This window comes from Diadema antillarum, unplaced genomic scaffold, assembly GCF_040938485.1.
Source record: "Diadema antillarum isolate AM-2024a unplaced genomic scaffold, OU_Dant_1.0 seq00000220_RagTag, whole genome shotgun sequence".
Classification (NCBI taxonomy): domain Eukaryota; kingdom Metazoa; phylum Echinodermata; class Echinoidea; order Diadematoida; family Diadematidae; genus Diadema; species Diadema antillarum.
The window spans coordinates 561,085-577,902 of record NW_027271274.1 but is presented as its reverse complement, the minus strand read 5'-3'; the positions used below and the strand labels follow the sequence as shown (position 1 = coordinate 577,902).

The window sequence follows — 16,818 nt, the reverse complement described above, 5'->3', positions numbered from 1 at the left end:
TCTCGTCGGCCAATTTCTGGTCGTTGAAAGAATGCAATGTATGCTTCATTTCTTCCTACCCATCAAACTACACACAGTGTTTTGCCGTGCTCTTGCAGCAATCATTGCACAGGCAGACCTCCGGGCCTCCTCGCAGGGCAAAATATGAATCAAAAACGACCTTCCACACAATGTCAAATTTGCCCCTATTTCCGATACCCGCGGGGAGAAGCGGAAATTCGCCAAGACATACGCCTTGGTGAGCACTTCCAAATCGTTTAGTGCCAAGTCCAGCCAGTTTTCAGACACGGGGAACGACGCGCCGTCAAGTCATGAGGTGGGGGGGGGGGGAGAGAAGTATAGGAAATAACGAAAGAAAATACAGGAGGGGCAAAAAAAATCAAGCGCATACGCACACACGCACACGCACACGCACACACACATGTACAGTCACACACGCACATATTATTATTACAAGGACACAAACACAAGCACAAACACACGTGTGCGAACATGGACATAGTGAGTGATGAACAATTTTTGTCACAACCACCATCCCTCTCTCCCCTCCCCCCCCCCCCCACACACACATAACATCCACTGGAAGACAAACTAATGATCTTAATATTTAGGAGTGACGCATGGTTATCTTGTCTTTGCTTTGAGTAAGACTGCGAGTTTCTCATTGGACGCCACTCAGTTTTCGCGGGACTCGCTGACCGATCGGTCTCCCGACAGATCCAGCTCTGGGTACCAGCAGTAACTTCACTGCTTTGCTTCTCTGTAGACCTCACCAGACCTCCTTGGAATTAGCAGATCGGATCTCAGAAAAAAAAAAGTTGCTTGGTGAACATGCGATAGCTCCTGGCGCTTCAAATTACGAAGATACAAAGTAAGTAGTTATCTATGAGCGATGTTCGGCTCAGCTTCTAAAGTCGTTTGCTTTACGTTTCTCTCAAAAGTCACAACGCCACGTCCGCTGGCAGTAAATTGAGCGTAACCATGTCTTTCGCGGAGACGGCTCGGGTTTCGCATGTTTCTTGCTGAACGCTGAAATCTTCTTCGCAGGTCTGTCAATATCAGCGAACGGTTCTGCTTCACGCGAGAGGTAAATGTGAGAAGGGATCGTATCGATCTATAGTCACTTGGCATGTCTCTGATGTCCAATAGTTTTTAGTGTATTTAAAAAAAAAAGATATATAATCATATATTATCTAGAAACTTTGATCAACAACAGGTTTTTCTCTTCCTCTGTCGCAACACAGCTCAATTTTGACATGTCTTTTTTTTTCTTTTGCAGCTGGAAGCGGATAGTTTTTCTAAGCAAATCTGAAACAAAACACTTCATATTGGAGCTGCAGTGTTTTTTATTTTGTGTGTGTGTGTGTGTGTGTGGTCTTTTTTTTTGTGTGTGCTAATCTTCTGTATCTATGTTTTGGCTCACTAGCGTTTACGGATTTTATTTGTTTTTGTTGACAAGTTACTTTATTTGGACGCTGAAGTAGAAACACATATTGACAGCTGACAAAGATAGTCACGTGTTTGTGTTTTTTAATACGTTTTCCATCTTCGTAAGGTAAAACGACATCGACTTCAATTCCTGTTAGTAAAGGACCACGCTCATGCAAAGATTGTCCATTTATTTTTGACTTCTCATGGTTGTCGTGATCGCCATTGTTTCTGTCCTCACTAATTTCGTTGTAATTACGCTGAATATTTTCATTATCATAGTTATCATTATTCTCAAAATCATCATTGCTATTGCAGAATAATGAAAATGAGATGATACTGATGGTGATGATCAAAATGATAACCATTGTTATCCATTTTATTACTTCTATTTCTATTATCGTCATCATAATTAATGAAATGAAATATCATTGCTATGAATAGTCATCATCAACATCATCACGGCCATCACTATATTTTCATTGCTCGCTCTGATTATAACCTTATTGCGGACTCCGAATAACTAAATATACTCAATCGCTTAACTCCAAAGATGCGATGTCCTTGTAAAGTAACCCGTTGACAAAGCCACAGTTTTCTCCACCCACCGTCTCAGCTAAAAACCCCGTAGCATCAAATATGTTCAATACACTGCATGGTCGCTGAATTCCTCTAACGATTTTCTTTTTTTCTTTTCTTCTGCAACTGTGCGGTATGCGCGTTGTTTTCTTGTTAACTTCCCCTCGAGTTTCCTGATTAAGAATTCGGGTGGAAATACTCCAAAAATCAGTTTCTCTTCCTCCTCCTCCTCCTCTTACCCCCGAAGTTGGCTTTCAGATGAGGCGACAGGGTTGAGGAGGAAAACGCTCCGGTGGAGAACCTTCTTGTCACTTTGAAGAGCGGTTCCGATCCTTTCCTGGAGAGCGCCAAAATTGCGCGCGCTCTGGGCAGAGGGGAAGTATGCAGCGCGCCAAAAGAGAAATGTAAAAAACAAAAGTATGTACGTCTCTCTCCATCCCATACGATCTCATCCCGATCTACACTCCCATTTACGCTGTCCTCCTTCTCTTCTACTGCTCAGTGTAATGGGGAAAGTTCCTCTCGAGCGCCGTAAATCTGTTTTTCACGAAATCTTGAAGGAGGTGGCGATGATGGGTGGTGAGTATATAGGGTGGAGTCAAGTGTATACCAGGACTAATTAATTCCCCCAAAAAAGTTGACACCTCGAGGAGATGGGCAACAGGTCAACCCTTCAGGCTCTTGGGGTAGGTCCCGATATTTTTTTTTTCCAACTGGTTACATTCTACTTTTGTTTGACTTCGATGTGGATGTGATTGATAAGTTGACTATTTCTTATAAATCGAAGACAACCAGAAGACAAGCTGGGGAGAGAGAAATAATTGATGAACGAAGCTGATACACCAGTTATATAGATAGTTTGTACAAGATAGACAGGTATATCGTGACGAAACACAAACAGTTTGGCCATACTGACTTGATGAGCCAAGTATGACATTCATGATGCTGACTTTATTATTTTGTTGCACAGCTATTGTTAATACTTAGTCAGTTAGTTTGCTTGTTGTTTATTTGTTGAAAATATAGTTACTAAGTTCATATTGTTAAATGTCATCAAATCTCCGAGTTTTCTTACTCCATGCAATAAGTCGGACCCTTAGTATCACTTGCATCCCCACCTTACACCCCCCCCCCCCATCCCCCAACACTCACTCCGCTACTGCAGAACAGGGAGGTGAGACGTCTCACCTCACTGTGCAAAATGAGACACTTTTTTATTTACAGGAATCACAACATGATCGTGTGAATGGGGTTTCTTCATTCTGCTTTCATATCCTTTTTCAACATTGATATTACGGTGATTGATATGTAAATAGTGTGATTCTGTATAATTTTTCAGTAAACCATGAATAAAAAAGATATGTATTCACCATTTCTGGTCTGTGGGTTGGTTCACGTAATATGTGACAGGATACATAATGATGTAGTACAGATATACTGGCTTGCTAAAATAGGCAAGAATATCGACAAACATGTAAACATATAAACATAAACATATAAACCTACGAACATATAAACATATGGACATATAAACATATGAATATATAAACATATGAACATATAAACATATAAACATAGGGACATATAAACATAGGGACATATAAACATATGAACATATAAACATACGAATATATAAACATATGAACATATAAAAACATATGAACATATAAATATATGGACATATAAACATAGGAACATATAAACATATGAATATATAAACATATGAACATATAAACATATGAACATATAAACATATGAACATATAAACATATAAATATATGGACATATAAACATAGGAACATATAAACATATGAATATATAAACATATGAACATATAAACATGAACATATAAACATATGGACATATGAACATATGAACATATAAACATATGAGTATATAAACATATGAACATATAAACATATGAATATATAAACATATGAACATATAAACATATAAATGTATAAACATATGAACATATAAACATATGAACATGTAAACATATAAACTTATAAACGTATGAACATATTAACATACAAATATAACAAACATAAACTAATAGGTACAATAGGTTAATAAGGTGTGACATGAAATAGTGAGGACATGATAGAAATTCAAAGGTTTTAATCTTTCATGAGAGGATTCAAGACAATTTTTCTATTTATTCATTTACTTAGTTAGTTGCTCATTTGAAACACTGAGCAGGTGTTTCAAAGAAATAATGGTTACGATGTACATATTATGTATCGCATGGGTGTGACAAAATAGGCAATGTTGGCTGTAACAACCGGAAAGCATTAATGGTTGACAGAAGCGTATGATATCAACCTGTCGGATGGACACAGAATCATTTCTGAGGTTTGTGAAAATAAAGAAATATCCAAACGAATTTTAAGGACAGAATAAGTGACAACAATCACGAGAAAAAAAAAATACCTATGATCTTCCGATGTACAACGATTCGAGAAAGAAAAAGTCCACTGTATATAGATATTGCCGAAAGAGAGAAAATGCTGTATTAATCAATTGATTATGAAATGTCGCGCATTTGTATAGGACTGTCTCTTTGTACTTGAATGGATTTATTCGAAGTGGTCTCTGAAGGTAGCAATAAAATACTGTATTATGTAGGTACCTCCTGGGCTATCGGCCGTAAGTTCGCCTTGCCATGCAGGGCACTACTGCCGCTGCTGGCGAACTTGGACCACGAACACTGCACGTTGACGCTTGCTTAATTTTAGTTCTTATCCACTGTCAGGAAAAAAAGAAGACATTTCTCATTTTCTTCCTCTAAAAATTCTGCTAGATGCGTAATCTCTGAACATCTTTTTGTTGCTTCTATCCTGCCATTAATCATCATATAGCAGGTATTATTCTTATTTTGTGTGTGATCTGATACATGTATGGATGCATCGTCGGCACATTTCAGGAGACCAATTGCTTGTAGCGAGCTGCAGTTGTGCCCTTGTGATAATAAAGATCTGATCTATTGCTTGATTAGTGAGTAATTGTTTTAGTTTATTTCTATTTTCATTATATTAAATCAATAAATGATAAACCCAACCCTAAACCATGCATGCGAACACAAAGTCAACATACGGTCAATGAATATATGTCTCCAAAGCAAGCATATTTGGAAATAATGGGTATATAGGCCGGAACGCTCGAAGGGCTCGAACAGAAAAAGAGGCAATGGCTAAGAAAGACACAATATACATAAAAGATATGATACAAATTACAAATTATGGTTTAGAAGCATAATAATAAATATTCCGACATTTATACTAAACCTCTGGTCTTACACTGAGCAACCCCCTTTCCGGGGGAAGGGGGTATGAAATAAACATGATTATTGAAAAAAAAATACAACAAGTTGAGGTGTGAGTTTTCTTCAATTTGTCTCCCTCTACAAATGAAATTTGTAAGATCACAACTGCTGATCTATGATTTTAAATTAAAGAAAACTCACACCTCAACCTTCACCCCTCTGCTTAATAATCTCATTCTTTCAATACCACAAGTTCATTGCATGCAACATTTGTTTCTGGAGGCACTTAAACTCATTGTGTTATCAGTTGACGTAGTGCCGTCGGCAATGTGGACCTTGTTTCACTATTAGATATTATTTCGATCCAGGAAGACAAGAATAAAGATATCCGCCCATCATACTTCATCCCTTATAAAATGGCAAATTACAATTTTTGTTATAAGTACAGGTATGTCATTGCTAGCTAAAGCTATTCCCGAACACACCTATTTAGCTGGCTATTCCCATACCATTTTCTCGCGTTTGTTGCGCTTGTGTATTCGTGTCTTATTTCTTACTGCAGCTGGAAAATGAACAATTAAATGCAGGAATAAAACCAAAACCAAAACAAAATAGTCAGTTCAGATATCATGTATGACAGCAAATTGTAAAGATAAAACGTTTATTTGATAAGTGCTAGGTGTAGCTTAGTGTAAGAGTATTTGTTTGAAACACAGACATTCTAATTGAGTAAGTGTTAGGTGTAGCTTAGTGTAAGAGTATTTGTTTGAAACACAGACATTCTAATTGAGTAGATGTGGTGTATGTTATTGTGGAGTATGATCATGTAATACACATAATAGGCAAATTTTTCTTGACCTCACGGACGAACAGTTGTGTCACTGAAACATGGCTAATAATAGACTGTCTGGTATGTGTAAAATAAACACAGATATAAAATACAAAAATACTCAAACGCACCAATATACAAATTAACAAAGAAAGAAAACAATCTGCTTTTAATGAAAATCAACCCCAAATCGCCTGCAATCAAAATAAATGTAAGAACAAAAATATAATATGTTATGTTCATCATGCAAGTTTGATGATTTTCTTGTCTAACTCTCAACGACGTTGACAAATCTTTTTGGTTCCTTTTTTCTAATGTTACAGCTTTTCTTTCTTAAATTTCAACATTGTTGCGGTTTGTCATGTATTCAGGTCTTACCCATAACTTCTTAATATACGTCTCCTTATTATATGATTCTTATGATTACTATATCATTATGGTCATTATCTTTATAATTATTACTCCCATTCTTTTCTACTTTTAACCATTTTCATTTTTTAAATCAAATAGTGATAAGGTGCATGTGATTTTCATGAAGATAAGAACCCTTTTTCTAAAAATTAATGAAATGAAATGCAATTATATTTATTCTTGATTTACATTCTATGTAACATACATTGAATTATATGGTGGTTTATTTGGAAAAAAAGAGAAATATTTCTTTCTCCCAACTTTAATTTTGAAGTCATCTTTCTGGTAACACTGCGTGAATTTTCCTTTTCCAAAATTGTCAGTAAGCATGACGCACCATGGTATGATGCATCATTAGGATGCTCTAATTCTTTCTTAAAAGAAATAAAAAGATATATAATCGAAGAAGTAGAAAAAAATGCAATAGACGGACAGCTGCATGAAACGAATCACCTTTTTGTAGAACATATCAGCTGTTAATGTTTTTTAGGTTTATACTTTTAATGAAACAATATGTCTTTTAGATACTATGTGACCTGGAAGAAAAAAAACTAGCTAAAAGACAAATATGTTGTCAATCAAACATCAGCATGACTCTTTTGACGCGCCATCCTTTATGATCAATCGTCGTAGCTTTAGGATAATTTAAGTCTGACCAATATTCTATAGTTATTACTATAACTGTAACGATGAAGAGATAGACTATGATAAGGGCGAGACCTGGAAATGCTACATTCAAACCTAGTTTTATAATCTCTCACGATTCGCCGCGGATGGATAACATCTAGGTTCGCAGTACTTGGCGGCGAACGTTCAGGTCGTCTGCGTTCGCGTGTATTGGATAGCGCCGGACAATTTTTGCGTTAGCGCCATCTTCCGGTCAGTAGCAGAAAAGCAACAACCATGTCCGTGCGAAGAGACGCTGAACATTGACGAAATTCGAGCTACCTGCATCTCCACTGCATACTCGTACAATTTGATATGGTCATATGACATAGCACCGTTCATTGTATTCTATATCTGAGGTTACTCTTTCGTTATTATTATTTGATGTACTTCCGCCCTTTTTGTCCTCGAGTTCTCGTTATAACTGCAATTTTTGTTTTGTCATGATCGGTGCAATGAATAGAAATGGCATCACTTGGTCATTGCAATAATCATTGTCATCTAGGCCCCTATATATCACAATAATGAGCTTCAATTGTTTACTGTTCATAAAATCCAATATTTATAGTCATTATTATTATTACTGTTATTATTATTATTGTTGTTGTTGTTATTATTAGCATTATTATTATCATTATTATCATTATTATTATTATCATTATCATTATTATTATTGTTATTATTATTATTATCATTATTATTATTATTATTATTAAACTTTTTGCCCTGTTTTATTTTTCGGTTGTGATATTAAGTTCAAACGCTTTTTTTTTTCGTATTTGCAATGTGTTCTTGGATGTAATCAATACATATCAATCACATATTATGATAATAAATATCGGACGATATAACTTCGGAAATCACAGTGTCATTATGTTTCATGGATGATGAGATGTTACGAAATGCATTAATGCGTTTTACTGTTGACTAGTAACAAAACATATGGAACTCAGCTATGCAATTATTACGGGAGGGGGAACACAGTACTGCGTCTATTACAGATCAACTCTCAAACCAAAAAGGATCGATCTTGTCTGCGAAGATCATGAAATTGTATTGAATATGGAATCAATAAAAGATTATGGAAAAAAAAGAGAGCATTCGGCAAATGAAATGAAAATATAAAGCCCAAGAAAACGACAGCGAAGACGGAACTATAGACAGGGAGAGAGAAAGAGGGATGCGAGACGAAGATTGTCGTGATTTAAATCGAAAGAAATATACACAGAGACAGAGAATTTTCAGTGATAAAGGAGGACTATATGGCGCTATAGTAATCACTTACTACATAATTATAATGACTTATGAAATACTACAAGATGAGTTCATAAAACTGCCTCTAGAAAAAAAAAACAAAAAACATGCAGTGCACAGTATTTGCCATGTCAGACACACGCATGATAATGTTTCGCGTGTATACATCCATGCTAAGTGTATCACCAATTGTTCAAGTTATATATTTCTGCCGAAGGCCTAAAACCCGGCGCACGAGACGTGATGGAACACGTATCGGTGGCTCGAAACAAAACTGCCCTGCCTTTTTCGATGAAGGAAAAGCAACACACGAATCAGAACAGATGACAATGGACTGGATTTCGCCGGATATTGGCGCTTTTACTCTACCTTACACACTCACCAATCGTCGGGCTTTTCAAACTTATTTTGACACGTCAGGTCATACAATCATGAAAAGCCACTATACAAGTATCTTGATGATTTCTTTAAGGAATGTTTTATTTCTTACACCTCGCTCTGTTTCTCATTCCCTTTTATTTTCATCATTAACCTATCATAAAATAGGGAACGAAAAGTTCATATTTACACGACCACTTGAAGCAAATTTCTGTTATTTGAATGTCATCATATTCCGAGCGCAGAGCATTTGAAAACAATGCATGTATTTTGTTTTGTTTCAAGGCCATATTTGGGCGAGCCAGGCGTTTAAATGGGCTGGTATAGATACGTGTGCCTTTCACGCTGACGAAGGAAAAAACCAAACACATCAAGCACATATACTACTTTCGTATATGCATTAATATAGAAGAAGAAATAGAGAGGAAAAATAAGTGATATTATTGTATGATATATATGTATATAATGCATATATCATACATATATTTGTGTATTTACATATATTTTTGTTTTGTGACAAATGATGTATAATTATACATGATAGGAGAGAAAACAAGACAAATGTGAAATGCAAGACTTAATTGCATTTTCAATGAAGCGTATACCTAAAGCTATCACTACCGACGTATAGTACAGTAAAGCAACGTAAGTGAACATAGCATCGTTTTAATTCTATCACTATTTATGAGGACGCGAAGGTTTTTGAGACAGTCGACGGTTCACTTTTACTCTTTTTTAATCAGTTCGAACATCATAGAATTAATTTACAATAATTATGATATATCACACACATACAAAGTCATTATTCCCACTTGGGATTCTGAATTGTGAGGCGATCCTATGAGGAAGGGTGATGAGCGGCGTAAACCACACGGCTTTCCCACGATGCCGCTCGTGATACACACGATCACATCCTTATCAGCCCAAGTAGCTCATTGCTATGGCAACTCGCTGAGGACTGTCATTTTTGTCGAGATGTACATGAGCGGATTGTGATGGTAATTATAGATTTTTTTTCTTTTTATTTTGGTATTGGATATAGAATGATAATTACAGGTTAATTCATTACCCAGCTCCATTTTGACTTAAATCCTGAAGCTGATAATGAAGTAATTATCACTCGCGCGAGTTATGATGTACAACGTTGTATTCTTATCATTGTCTTTATATTTTGATAAGAGAAAGCCCTCTTTATAATATTTTTATCTGTCTTGTGATGATAATAAACGGTCGAATCTCTCCAAAGCTGAAAATCATAGAATTGGGGAGAAAGAGGTAAAACAGACAGAAAACATAGCAATGACAAAACATAGCCTTACACCCTGAGTAGATTATATAATTCCCTTCCTTACGCGAAATGAAGAGAAACAAAGGGATGATATGGTATAGTATACAATAGTACAGAACATGACGTTATCTCAAATTGACGTAAACTATGTTCAATATTGAAGAGAGGAACGTGATTTTTAGCTTGAAAGGTCCACCACACAGACAGCGGCCCTTGTCAATATTAGTTACCTTTAAACCTACATCTACACGTACACAGATTTATCTCAATGTAAATCTTATCCAAAGTAGAGCACAAACAAAATAACAATGCCATATCTTCATACCGGCGTTTTTTTATTTGCAAAATTAGCACGCTATAGAATCTCTCACACATATAAAAACATGCACTGTATCTTCCCTCGTTATGATCCTGCCGAAAGTTTGGCGGCGTGGATGCCGAGAGACGCTGGAGATTGCCGACACAGAACGGGTCGGTCACGCTCGCTATAGTTCGTGGGCTAGCATTTCGGGCGGGCATTTTATACACCGCCTTTCCCTATGATGCTTCGAAGCCAAACTTCCATTCTATATTTCGATCGATGTCTGGGACGAAATTATTATACCGAGTTAATTCTGAAGAGATGCTTTTTGCAGTAACGGCGAATGATGGAGTTCCATAGATCATGACATATCCATGATTAGAGTTGCCTGAAACACCATTAAGTTGATATGAAATGCATTTATAGCCTTCTTGTTTTGTTTCGCAACGCCGAAAACACAGAACTGGTAATCGCACGGAAACGGATGGAATCCCAGTTTACTATTTTACCGTCTGTCAGTACAATGCCGCTATTACAACAACACACAACGACGACAACGACGACGACGACGTTGACGACGACGACAACAACAACAACAACAACAACAACAGCAACTACTACTACTACTACTGCTACTACTACTACTTCTACTACTACTACTACTACTACTACTACTACTGATACCAATACTGCAATGTGCATGCAGTTGATGAACGAAATTCATTTTAGAACCACAATATCAGAAGACCATAAATGTAAAATACTGCTGTCACGTTCTAGTGACGGTCGTATAATAACTTTGAAAGAGGGACAACTTTTGGCATTTTTTTAAATGTGTGTAGATTGTGAGAATCAAAGCCGGGATCATATAAGAAGCCGAAAGTCCGTATTTTATAGAAAATTAGGGGGAAAAAAAGTAGTGCCGCAAAAAAAAAAATAAATAAAAAAAAAACCCACAGAGGAATCTTGCATGATTACATATCACAAAAATTGTTCTTTGCGAAATGAACGTGATGAGTGTCTGCCCAAGACAGAAATTATTTCAGCACTACATCGACGCTCATTCACAGAAGTTTATTCATATTGATGACAGATATTATTATCGTTATTGTCGCTGTTATTGTCATCATTCACAATGATATTGTTATATCTGTCTTTTTTAATTCACAATCATGGTTATTATAACGATGATGATTGTTAGTATTAATTCTCATCATTGTTATTGCTAATATCATTGTCATCATTGTTGTAATATTTGATTTGATCTGATTTCTGCATTTCTCACAAAATGAATATATAACACTTCAAATAAATGTTTCAAAATGATTATGCATTGAAAGATATACATATCACGCAATGCGATACAATAATTATACAATTCAAACATGATTAATAATCAAATCAAATTATTACAAAGTAATGCAAGAGATCACCGTCATAAGCAGAAATTTGATTTTGATGGCAGCTTCTGAAAAGAAAAGATGTGGTCAACTTGTCATTATATTTCAGTTCCCATTGAAATTTATTATGAAAAAAAATTATAAGAATGTAATAAACGATAGAAATAATAAGCATGCCAGTAAATTATACCAATGTTGTCATCACTTTGACCACTGTTGTCATTACAGTTGTCATTTTATTATTGTAATTATAATATGTTTCCTTATCATCATGTGTATCAATGTTATGATGGTGATGATAATGGTGATTAATATCATCATTTTCATCAGTATTAGCATTCTTTACACTGTTACGAGTACTGCTAGCAGATATAGTTCACGCATATCAGTATGATTTTTTTTTTAACACGAATCATCACTGTTTCTGGAACAACAAAAGCATCTATATTTTTGTGACATAATGATTATTATCATGCAATCCATCATCATTACAACAGATTACTTTCGAAATCATGACTACATTTGTCATAACTATCTTCATTGCAGTACTGTTCTACATTCTAAGAAGGTGCATCTCCTTTATGATATTCATTAATTGATTTCAGTTTAGTGTATATATATTTTTTCGGAGTTTACAATCACACCGAAAGTAAAACGTATTACATGCTCAATCATGTGAATAGAATGCACATGACGGTATGAGTACATTAATGGACAGCGATTGCTGAGTACATCGTTCGCCAATGTTATTCAGAGTATCATTTCACTAGTTTACAGAGGTACCTCTTCCTAACAAATGTTTATCAAGCAGAGAAATTTAAAAATAGTAAGTTTTTGCTGTTATTTATTTTTTTTTTGTACCATCTTCTGGAGGGCGCGTGTTTAGCTCTCTTCAACCGTTCTCGCCCCGAAATTTGAATGAGCCGTTACTAGTTCACGTCACTACGATTCAGCAAACACGAGCAAGTTAGAGCATTTTAACAGTGAAGGTTTAGAGCCTGTGTCCTTAAACTCGGGTGAAAATAGAGCTCATGAACCATGCTTAATCCTAATGAAGCCACGACAATTAATTATCACTACCAACGTGAAATCCTTTCTTGTCGGAACAATGAAACTGTCACACAAAGAAAATGGGTTCGTGTGGAATGAGCCATTATTCTCACGGTGGCAAGGTCGAGTATAAAGCGTTCTGGTTGACTGATGTAAGTTGCGGTTATTCTATTTTCTTGATCTGTAGATCTGCGGAAGACATACCCTTATGGATTTTATGCCCTTCAAAGCTATCAAAAGAACGAAAATCGATAAATTGCTCAGTGTCCATAAAACGCAGGCTTGTTACTACTAAAATTTGCCCCTGCCATCATAATGTAAGAGTCCGTTGCTATGCCAACTGTCAATCATCAGTTAGGGCGTGGCCTGTCGGCTTGGGTTTTGACACGTCGTATGGTTTGAGTGGCATTTGCGTAGCCGTCAATGCGCGTTTCTTCCCCACCTCCAATGTTACACGGCAGAATAAAAACATTTCATCGACGCTTTTTCTCTATTTTACTACAGCCATCATTGTGCTGGACTGCCCCCAAACTTGACAGTTCGCGTACACGTGCACAACTTCGTCTTAACGGATAGCTGATATCGAGTTGGACGAAAGGAAGCGTTTGAAATCATCTTGACAGGTTTTTCGTTCGAGTAGCCGCGACGGTGATATCGTGTAATGGATGAACAGCAGCGACTACAGACGGGACTAATGCATGGGATGCATGCCATGACGTCGGGCCATGTGCTGCCCCACAGCCAAGGCTCCCTGCTGCATCAGCCCGGCCTGCAGCCCCCTGTAAGCTTGTCTGCCCCGACGTCCGACTCGGGCTCACAACAGACGTCGGATAGGCATTCCCAGGAGACAAGAAAGCAAGAAATCGGGGACATTTTGCAGCAAATAATGACGATCACGGATCAGAGTCTAGATGAAGCACAAGCCAGGTGAGTTGCAGGGATTTGGTGTTATGAATGATGTGGCCAATTCTTGTTTACAAGCGTCAATCACACACCCGACACTTGGGGGACAGCCGTGTTTTGATGCCTTTTTTGAGGATACGATGAGGCGCGTATTTTCCTCGCTCTACCTCCTGTTCTTCCGCTCATGCAGTATTTTATGTCTCACTTGCACATTTGCAGAAAACATGCACTGAACTGTCATCGTATGAAGCCAGCTCTCTTCAGCGTACTGTGCGAAATCAAGGAAAAAACAGGTAAGCGATACGTTACCGATAAGTATGTGCCGTAATATACTCGCACGGTGGCTATGCAGCGTTGTGTACGTATTAGGTACACCGTCTGCAGCATGCACTATGTTTACGTTGAGCACCGCACCGCCATCCATGCACCCTGCAGACTCGGGTGAATGTAACGCGGCGGTGCGGTGGTTGGGTTATCCCCTGTTCAATCTACCCGCTCCGAGCTCCGCGGTATATTATTCTTTCCGCCATGTTGGATTTCGGTAAAAAAATCATAATATTGGATTCACACTATTTTCAATTAAATGGCATTTTGCCAATAGTGATGAGTCTGGATAGGTTAGGGGATCATTCTAGGGGATGGGCAGGTAGTGTGATGACTTCAATTCTCGTAGATGTAAGCAGATGGCTGCATACGCAGGGCATAACACAGTGGATTTTAGTGGATGATATATTTATTTGCATTTCAGGGATTTTTTGTTCCCCACATTTAGCATCGACTAACAGGCTGCTCATGAATTGAGTGATGTCAGATGTAAAATGCAAAATTGAAAAACGATGAAATGAAAATAATCACCATCAACAACAGAATTCTGGCTACAGCATGAAATGTCACATAAGCAACAGATAAAACAATTTTACTATGGCTTGAAATATGGCATATAAAATGTAATTCATCTTCTTATGATTAATCATATTTTCTTTTTGATTGCAAATGTTTCAGGTAGTGTATTCATAATAAAGAGTAGGTTCTAAAAGCATACACAGGTATTATGATATTTATATTCGTGTGTAGAATATTAAATAATACAAGGGAATTGGTTAGTCATACATAAGCGAAAGAATTGCCATAATTCTACTAAAATGGGAGAGTATTTAAGTTTTACAAGGTTCTGAATGTTTTGCCCCCCAAAAATACATTACAGTAGTTCAGCAGCACTTACAAATATTTCTTTAAATCAGTTCCCGATGATAAATTGTGTGCACTATGAAGATGAAACAAGAATATATAATCCCCTTTTCAAGATGTTTTCTTTTTACGTTTAAATGGCTAAACATTAAAGACAGTACTGCAAAAAAAAAAAAAAAGTTAAACGATCAAATAGACTCGGAGAAGTATACAACCACAAATTATCTACATTCTACCTTGAAAGGGATAGGCCATACATATACTTTATACCTGAAATACAATGCAATCTACATAGAGATGTCAGATGAGAGAATTCTCCCATAAATCCTTGAAATTAAGGACAAACTGACATGAAATAAACAAAACTACAGATTGCGATGATGAGGGTGATAGAAACAATGTGTAGGTGGCACTCACTCATACCAAGCAGAGGCAAGATGGTTTACGTGTGTACATGTTCAACATATGGGCGTAGTTTAACCGCTACGTGCGCGAGTGTATGCCTTTTCCCCACTGTAACTGCATTTGGGTATCAAATATAATATGAATTTTTGTCAATATCACTGTAGATTATAATGTATATTTACATGTACAAGTAGACAAGATCGAGTATCTAATTGTATGAATCATATATTATGTTTAAGACTGGAGGAAAAAGAAATCCCCAATTTTAAAGTGAGATACATGTATTTGCCAAAAGTATCATAATCTTTTAACAAAATCATGTGTACATTTGCAATGCTGATTGCTAAATGGAAAATGTTGGATGGTAAATAGTTAGGTGACTGCAGTATTGCAGTGTACTTGTAAGAGAAAGGATAGTATGAGATGTTACATGTATCGTATCCAGAATTGGACTTTACTGAGTATCTGCGTGGATGTAGACGTATTCGTTTTTATGACCCTCTTATCATAGTTTCCATTAGATGCAATATTTTGAATGCATTTTGCAGTGTGTTTAGGATGGTATAATGACTAAAATATTGAATGCATGTTGTATTCACAGGGCTTATTTATTGTAAGGTAGCAAAAGTAGTTGTAATCTGTAAATATCATATTTGCAGATATACAGATGTCGTGTGAAAAGATACTGTGGCAAATGAATTTCCACATCAGAAAATTATGATGCTCCAGAGAGAAATGCATTCCTAATGGATTTTAGGGTTATGATGTCATTTTGAGAATTCCAGCTTGATTCATCGCAGCCTCCTTCCCATTTCTTGTGCCCGATTCAAATTAAAACCGAGGCATAGTCGCCGTAATCTGCTGGCATTACTTCTTAAGGTTGCGATGATGTTATGAAAAATTCCTTGTTTACATGAGCTGGCCAGCCCTGCGCTGTGCTGCGCTGCACTGCACTGCGTCGGGATTCGACATGCCACACGGGCAGAAAATGAAATGCTTTCCCGCAGCATCAGATGAATAGGACTGTTATTAATATTGGGAGAAGTTCGCCTAAATGTCACTCTTTGTTCCATGTGGACTTTATAACAGAATGTTTAGGCAATATTTGCTCTGGGCTTCAAAGAAACCAAAGAGAAAGAAATGAGAAAATGAATTATGACTGGAAAAGCGCTTAAGATTTTCCTGCTTTGTCTCTTTGCTGATTCCTTTTTCATCCTAGCCAAGGCTTTCTCCTTTGTGGATAGTGTAAAGTTTCTTTCAAGCTATATTTGCTTCAATGTGAAAGGGGAAAAAAAAAACAAATCTTGCAAATTTGCAATAACTTGTGCTGCAAAAAAGGGTCAACCATAAGAAACATACCGTAAGGGGGAAAAAAAAAGTAGAATGCTGAAAATTGAACTGCTTGGTTTGCCTAAGGGCTTTCTATGACCATTACCCCTGCAGTTTTGCTGTTTACAGAATGTTGTGTGCACC

At 36.8% G+C, this 16,818-nt stretch overlaps 1 protein-coding gene across 3 annotated transcripts in view; it reads left to right on the top strand.

Moving 5' to 3' along the window:
• The first annotated feature begins 987 nt into the window (after positions 1–987).
• The window catches only part of LOC139729154 (pre-B-cell leukemia transcription factor 1-like), a 230,971-nt gene continuing 215,140 nt past the window's right edge, over positions 988–16,818 (top strand). For 2 of the 3 annotated variants that reach the window (XM_071640084.1, XM_071640085.1), the window contains exons 1-2: positions 13,280–13,776; positions 13,972–14,045. In XM_071640084.1, coding sequence (XP_071496185.1) covers positions 13,511–13,776; positions 13,972–14,045 — 340 coding nt within the window. In that variant the 5' untranslated portion in view covers positions 13,280–13,510. Of the gene's footprint in view, positions 1,088–13,279; positions 13,777–13,971; positions 14,046–16,818 lie in introns of those variants that run through there. The other variant, XM_071640083.1, reaches the window with a different exon arrangement.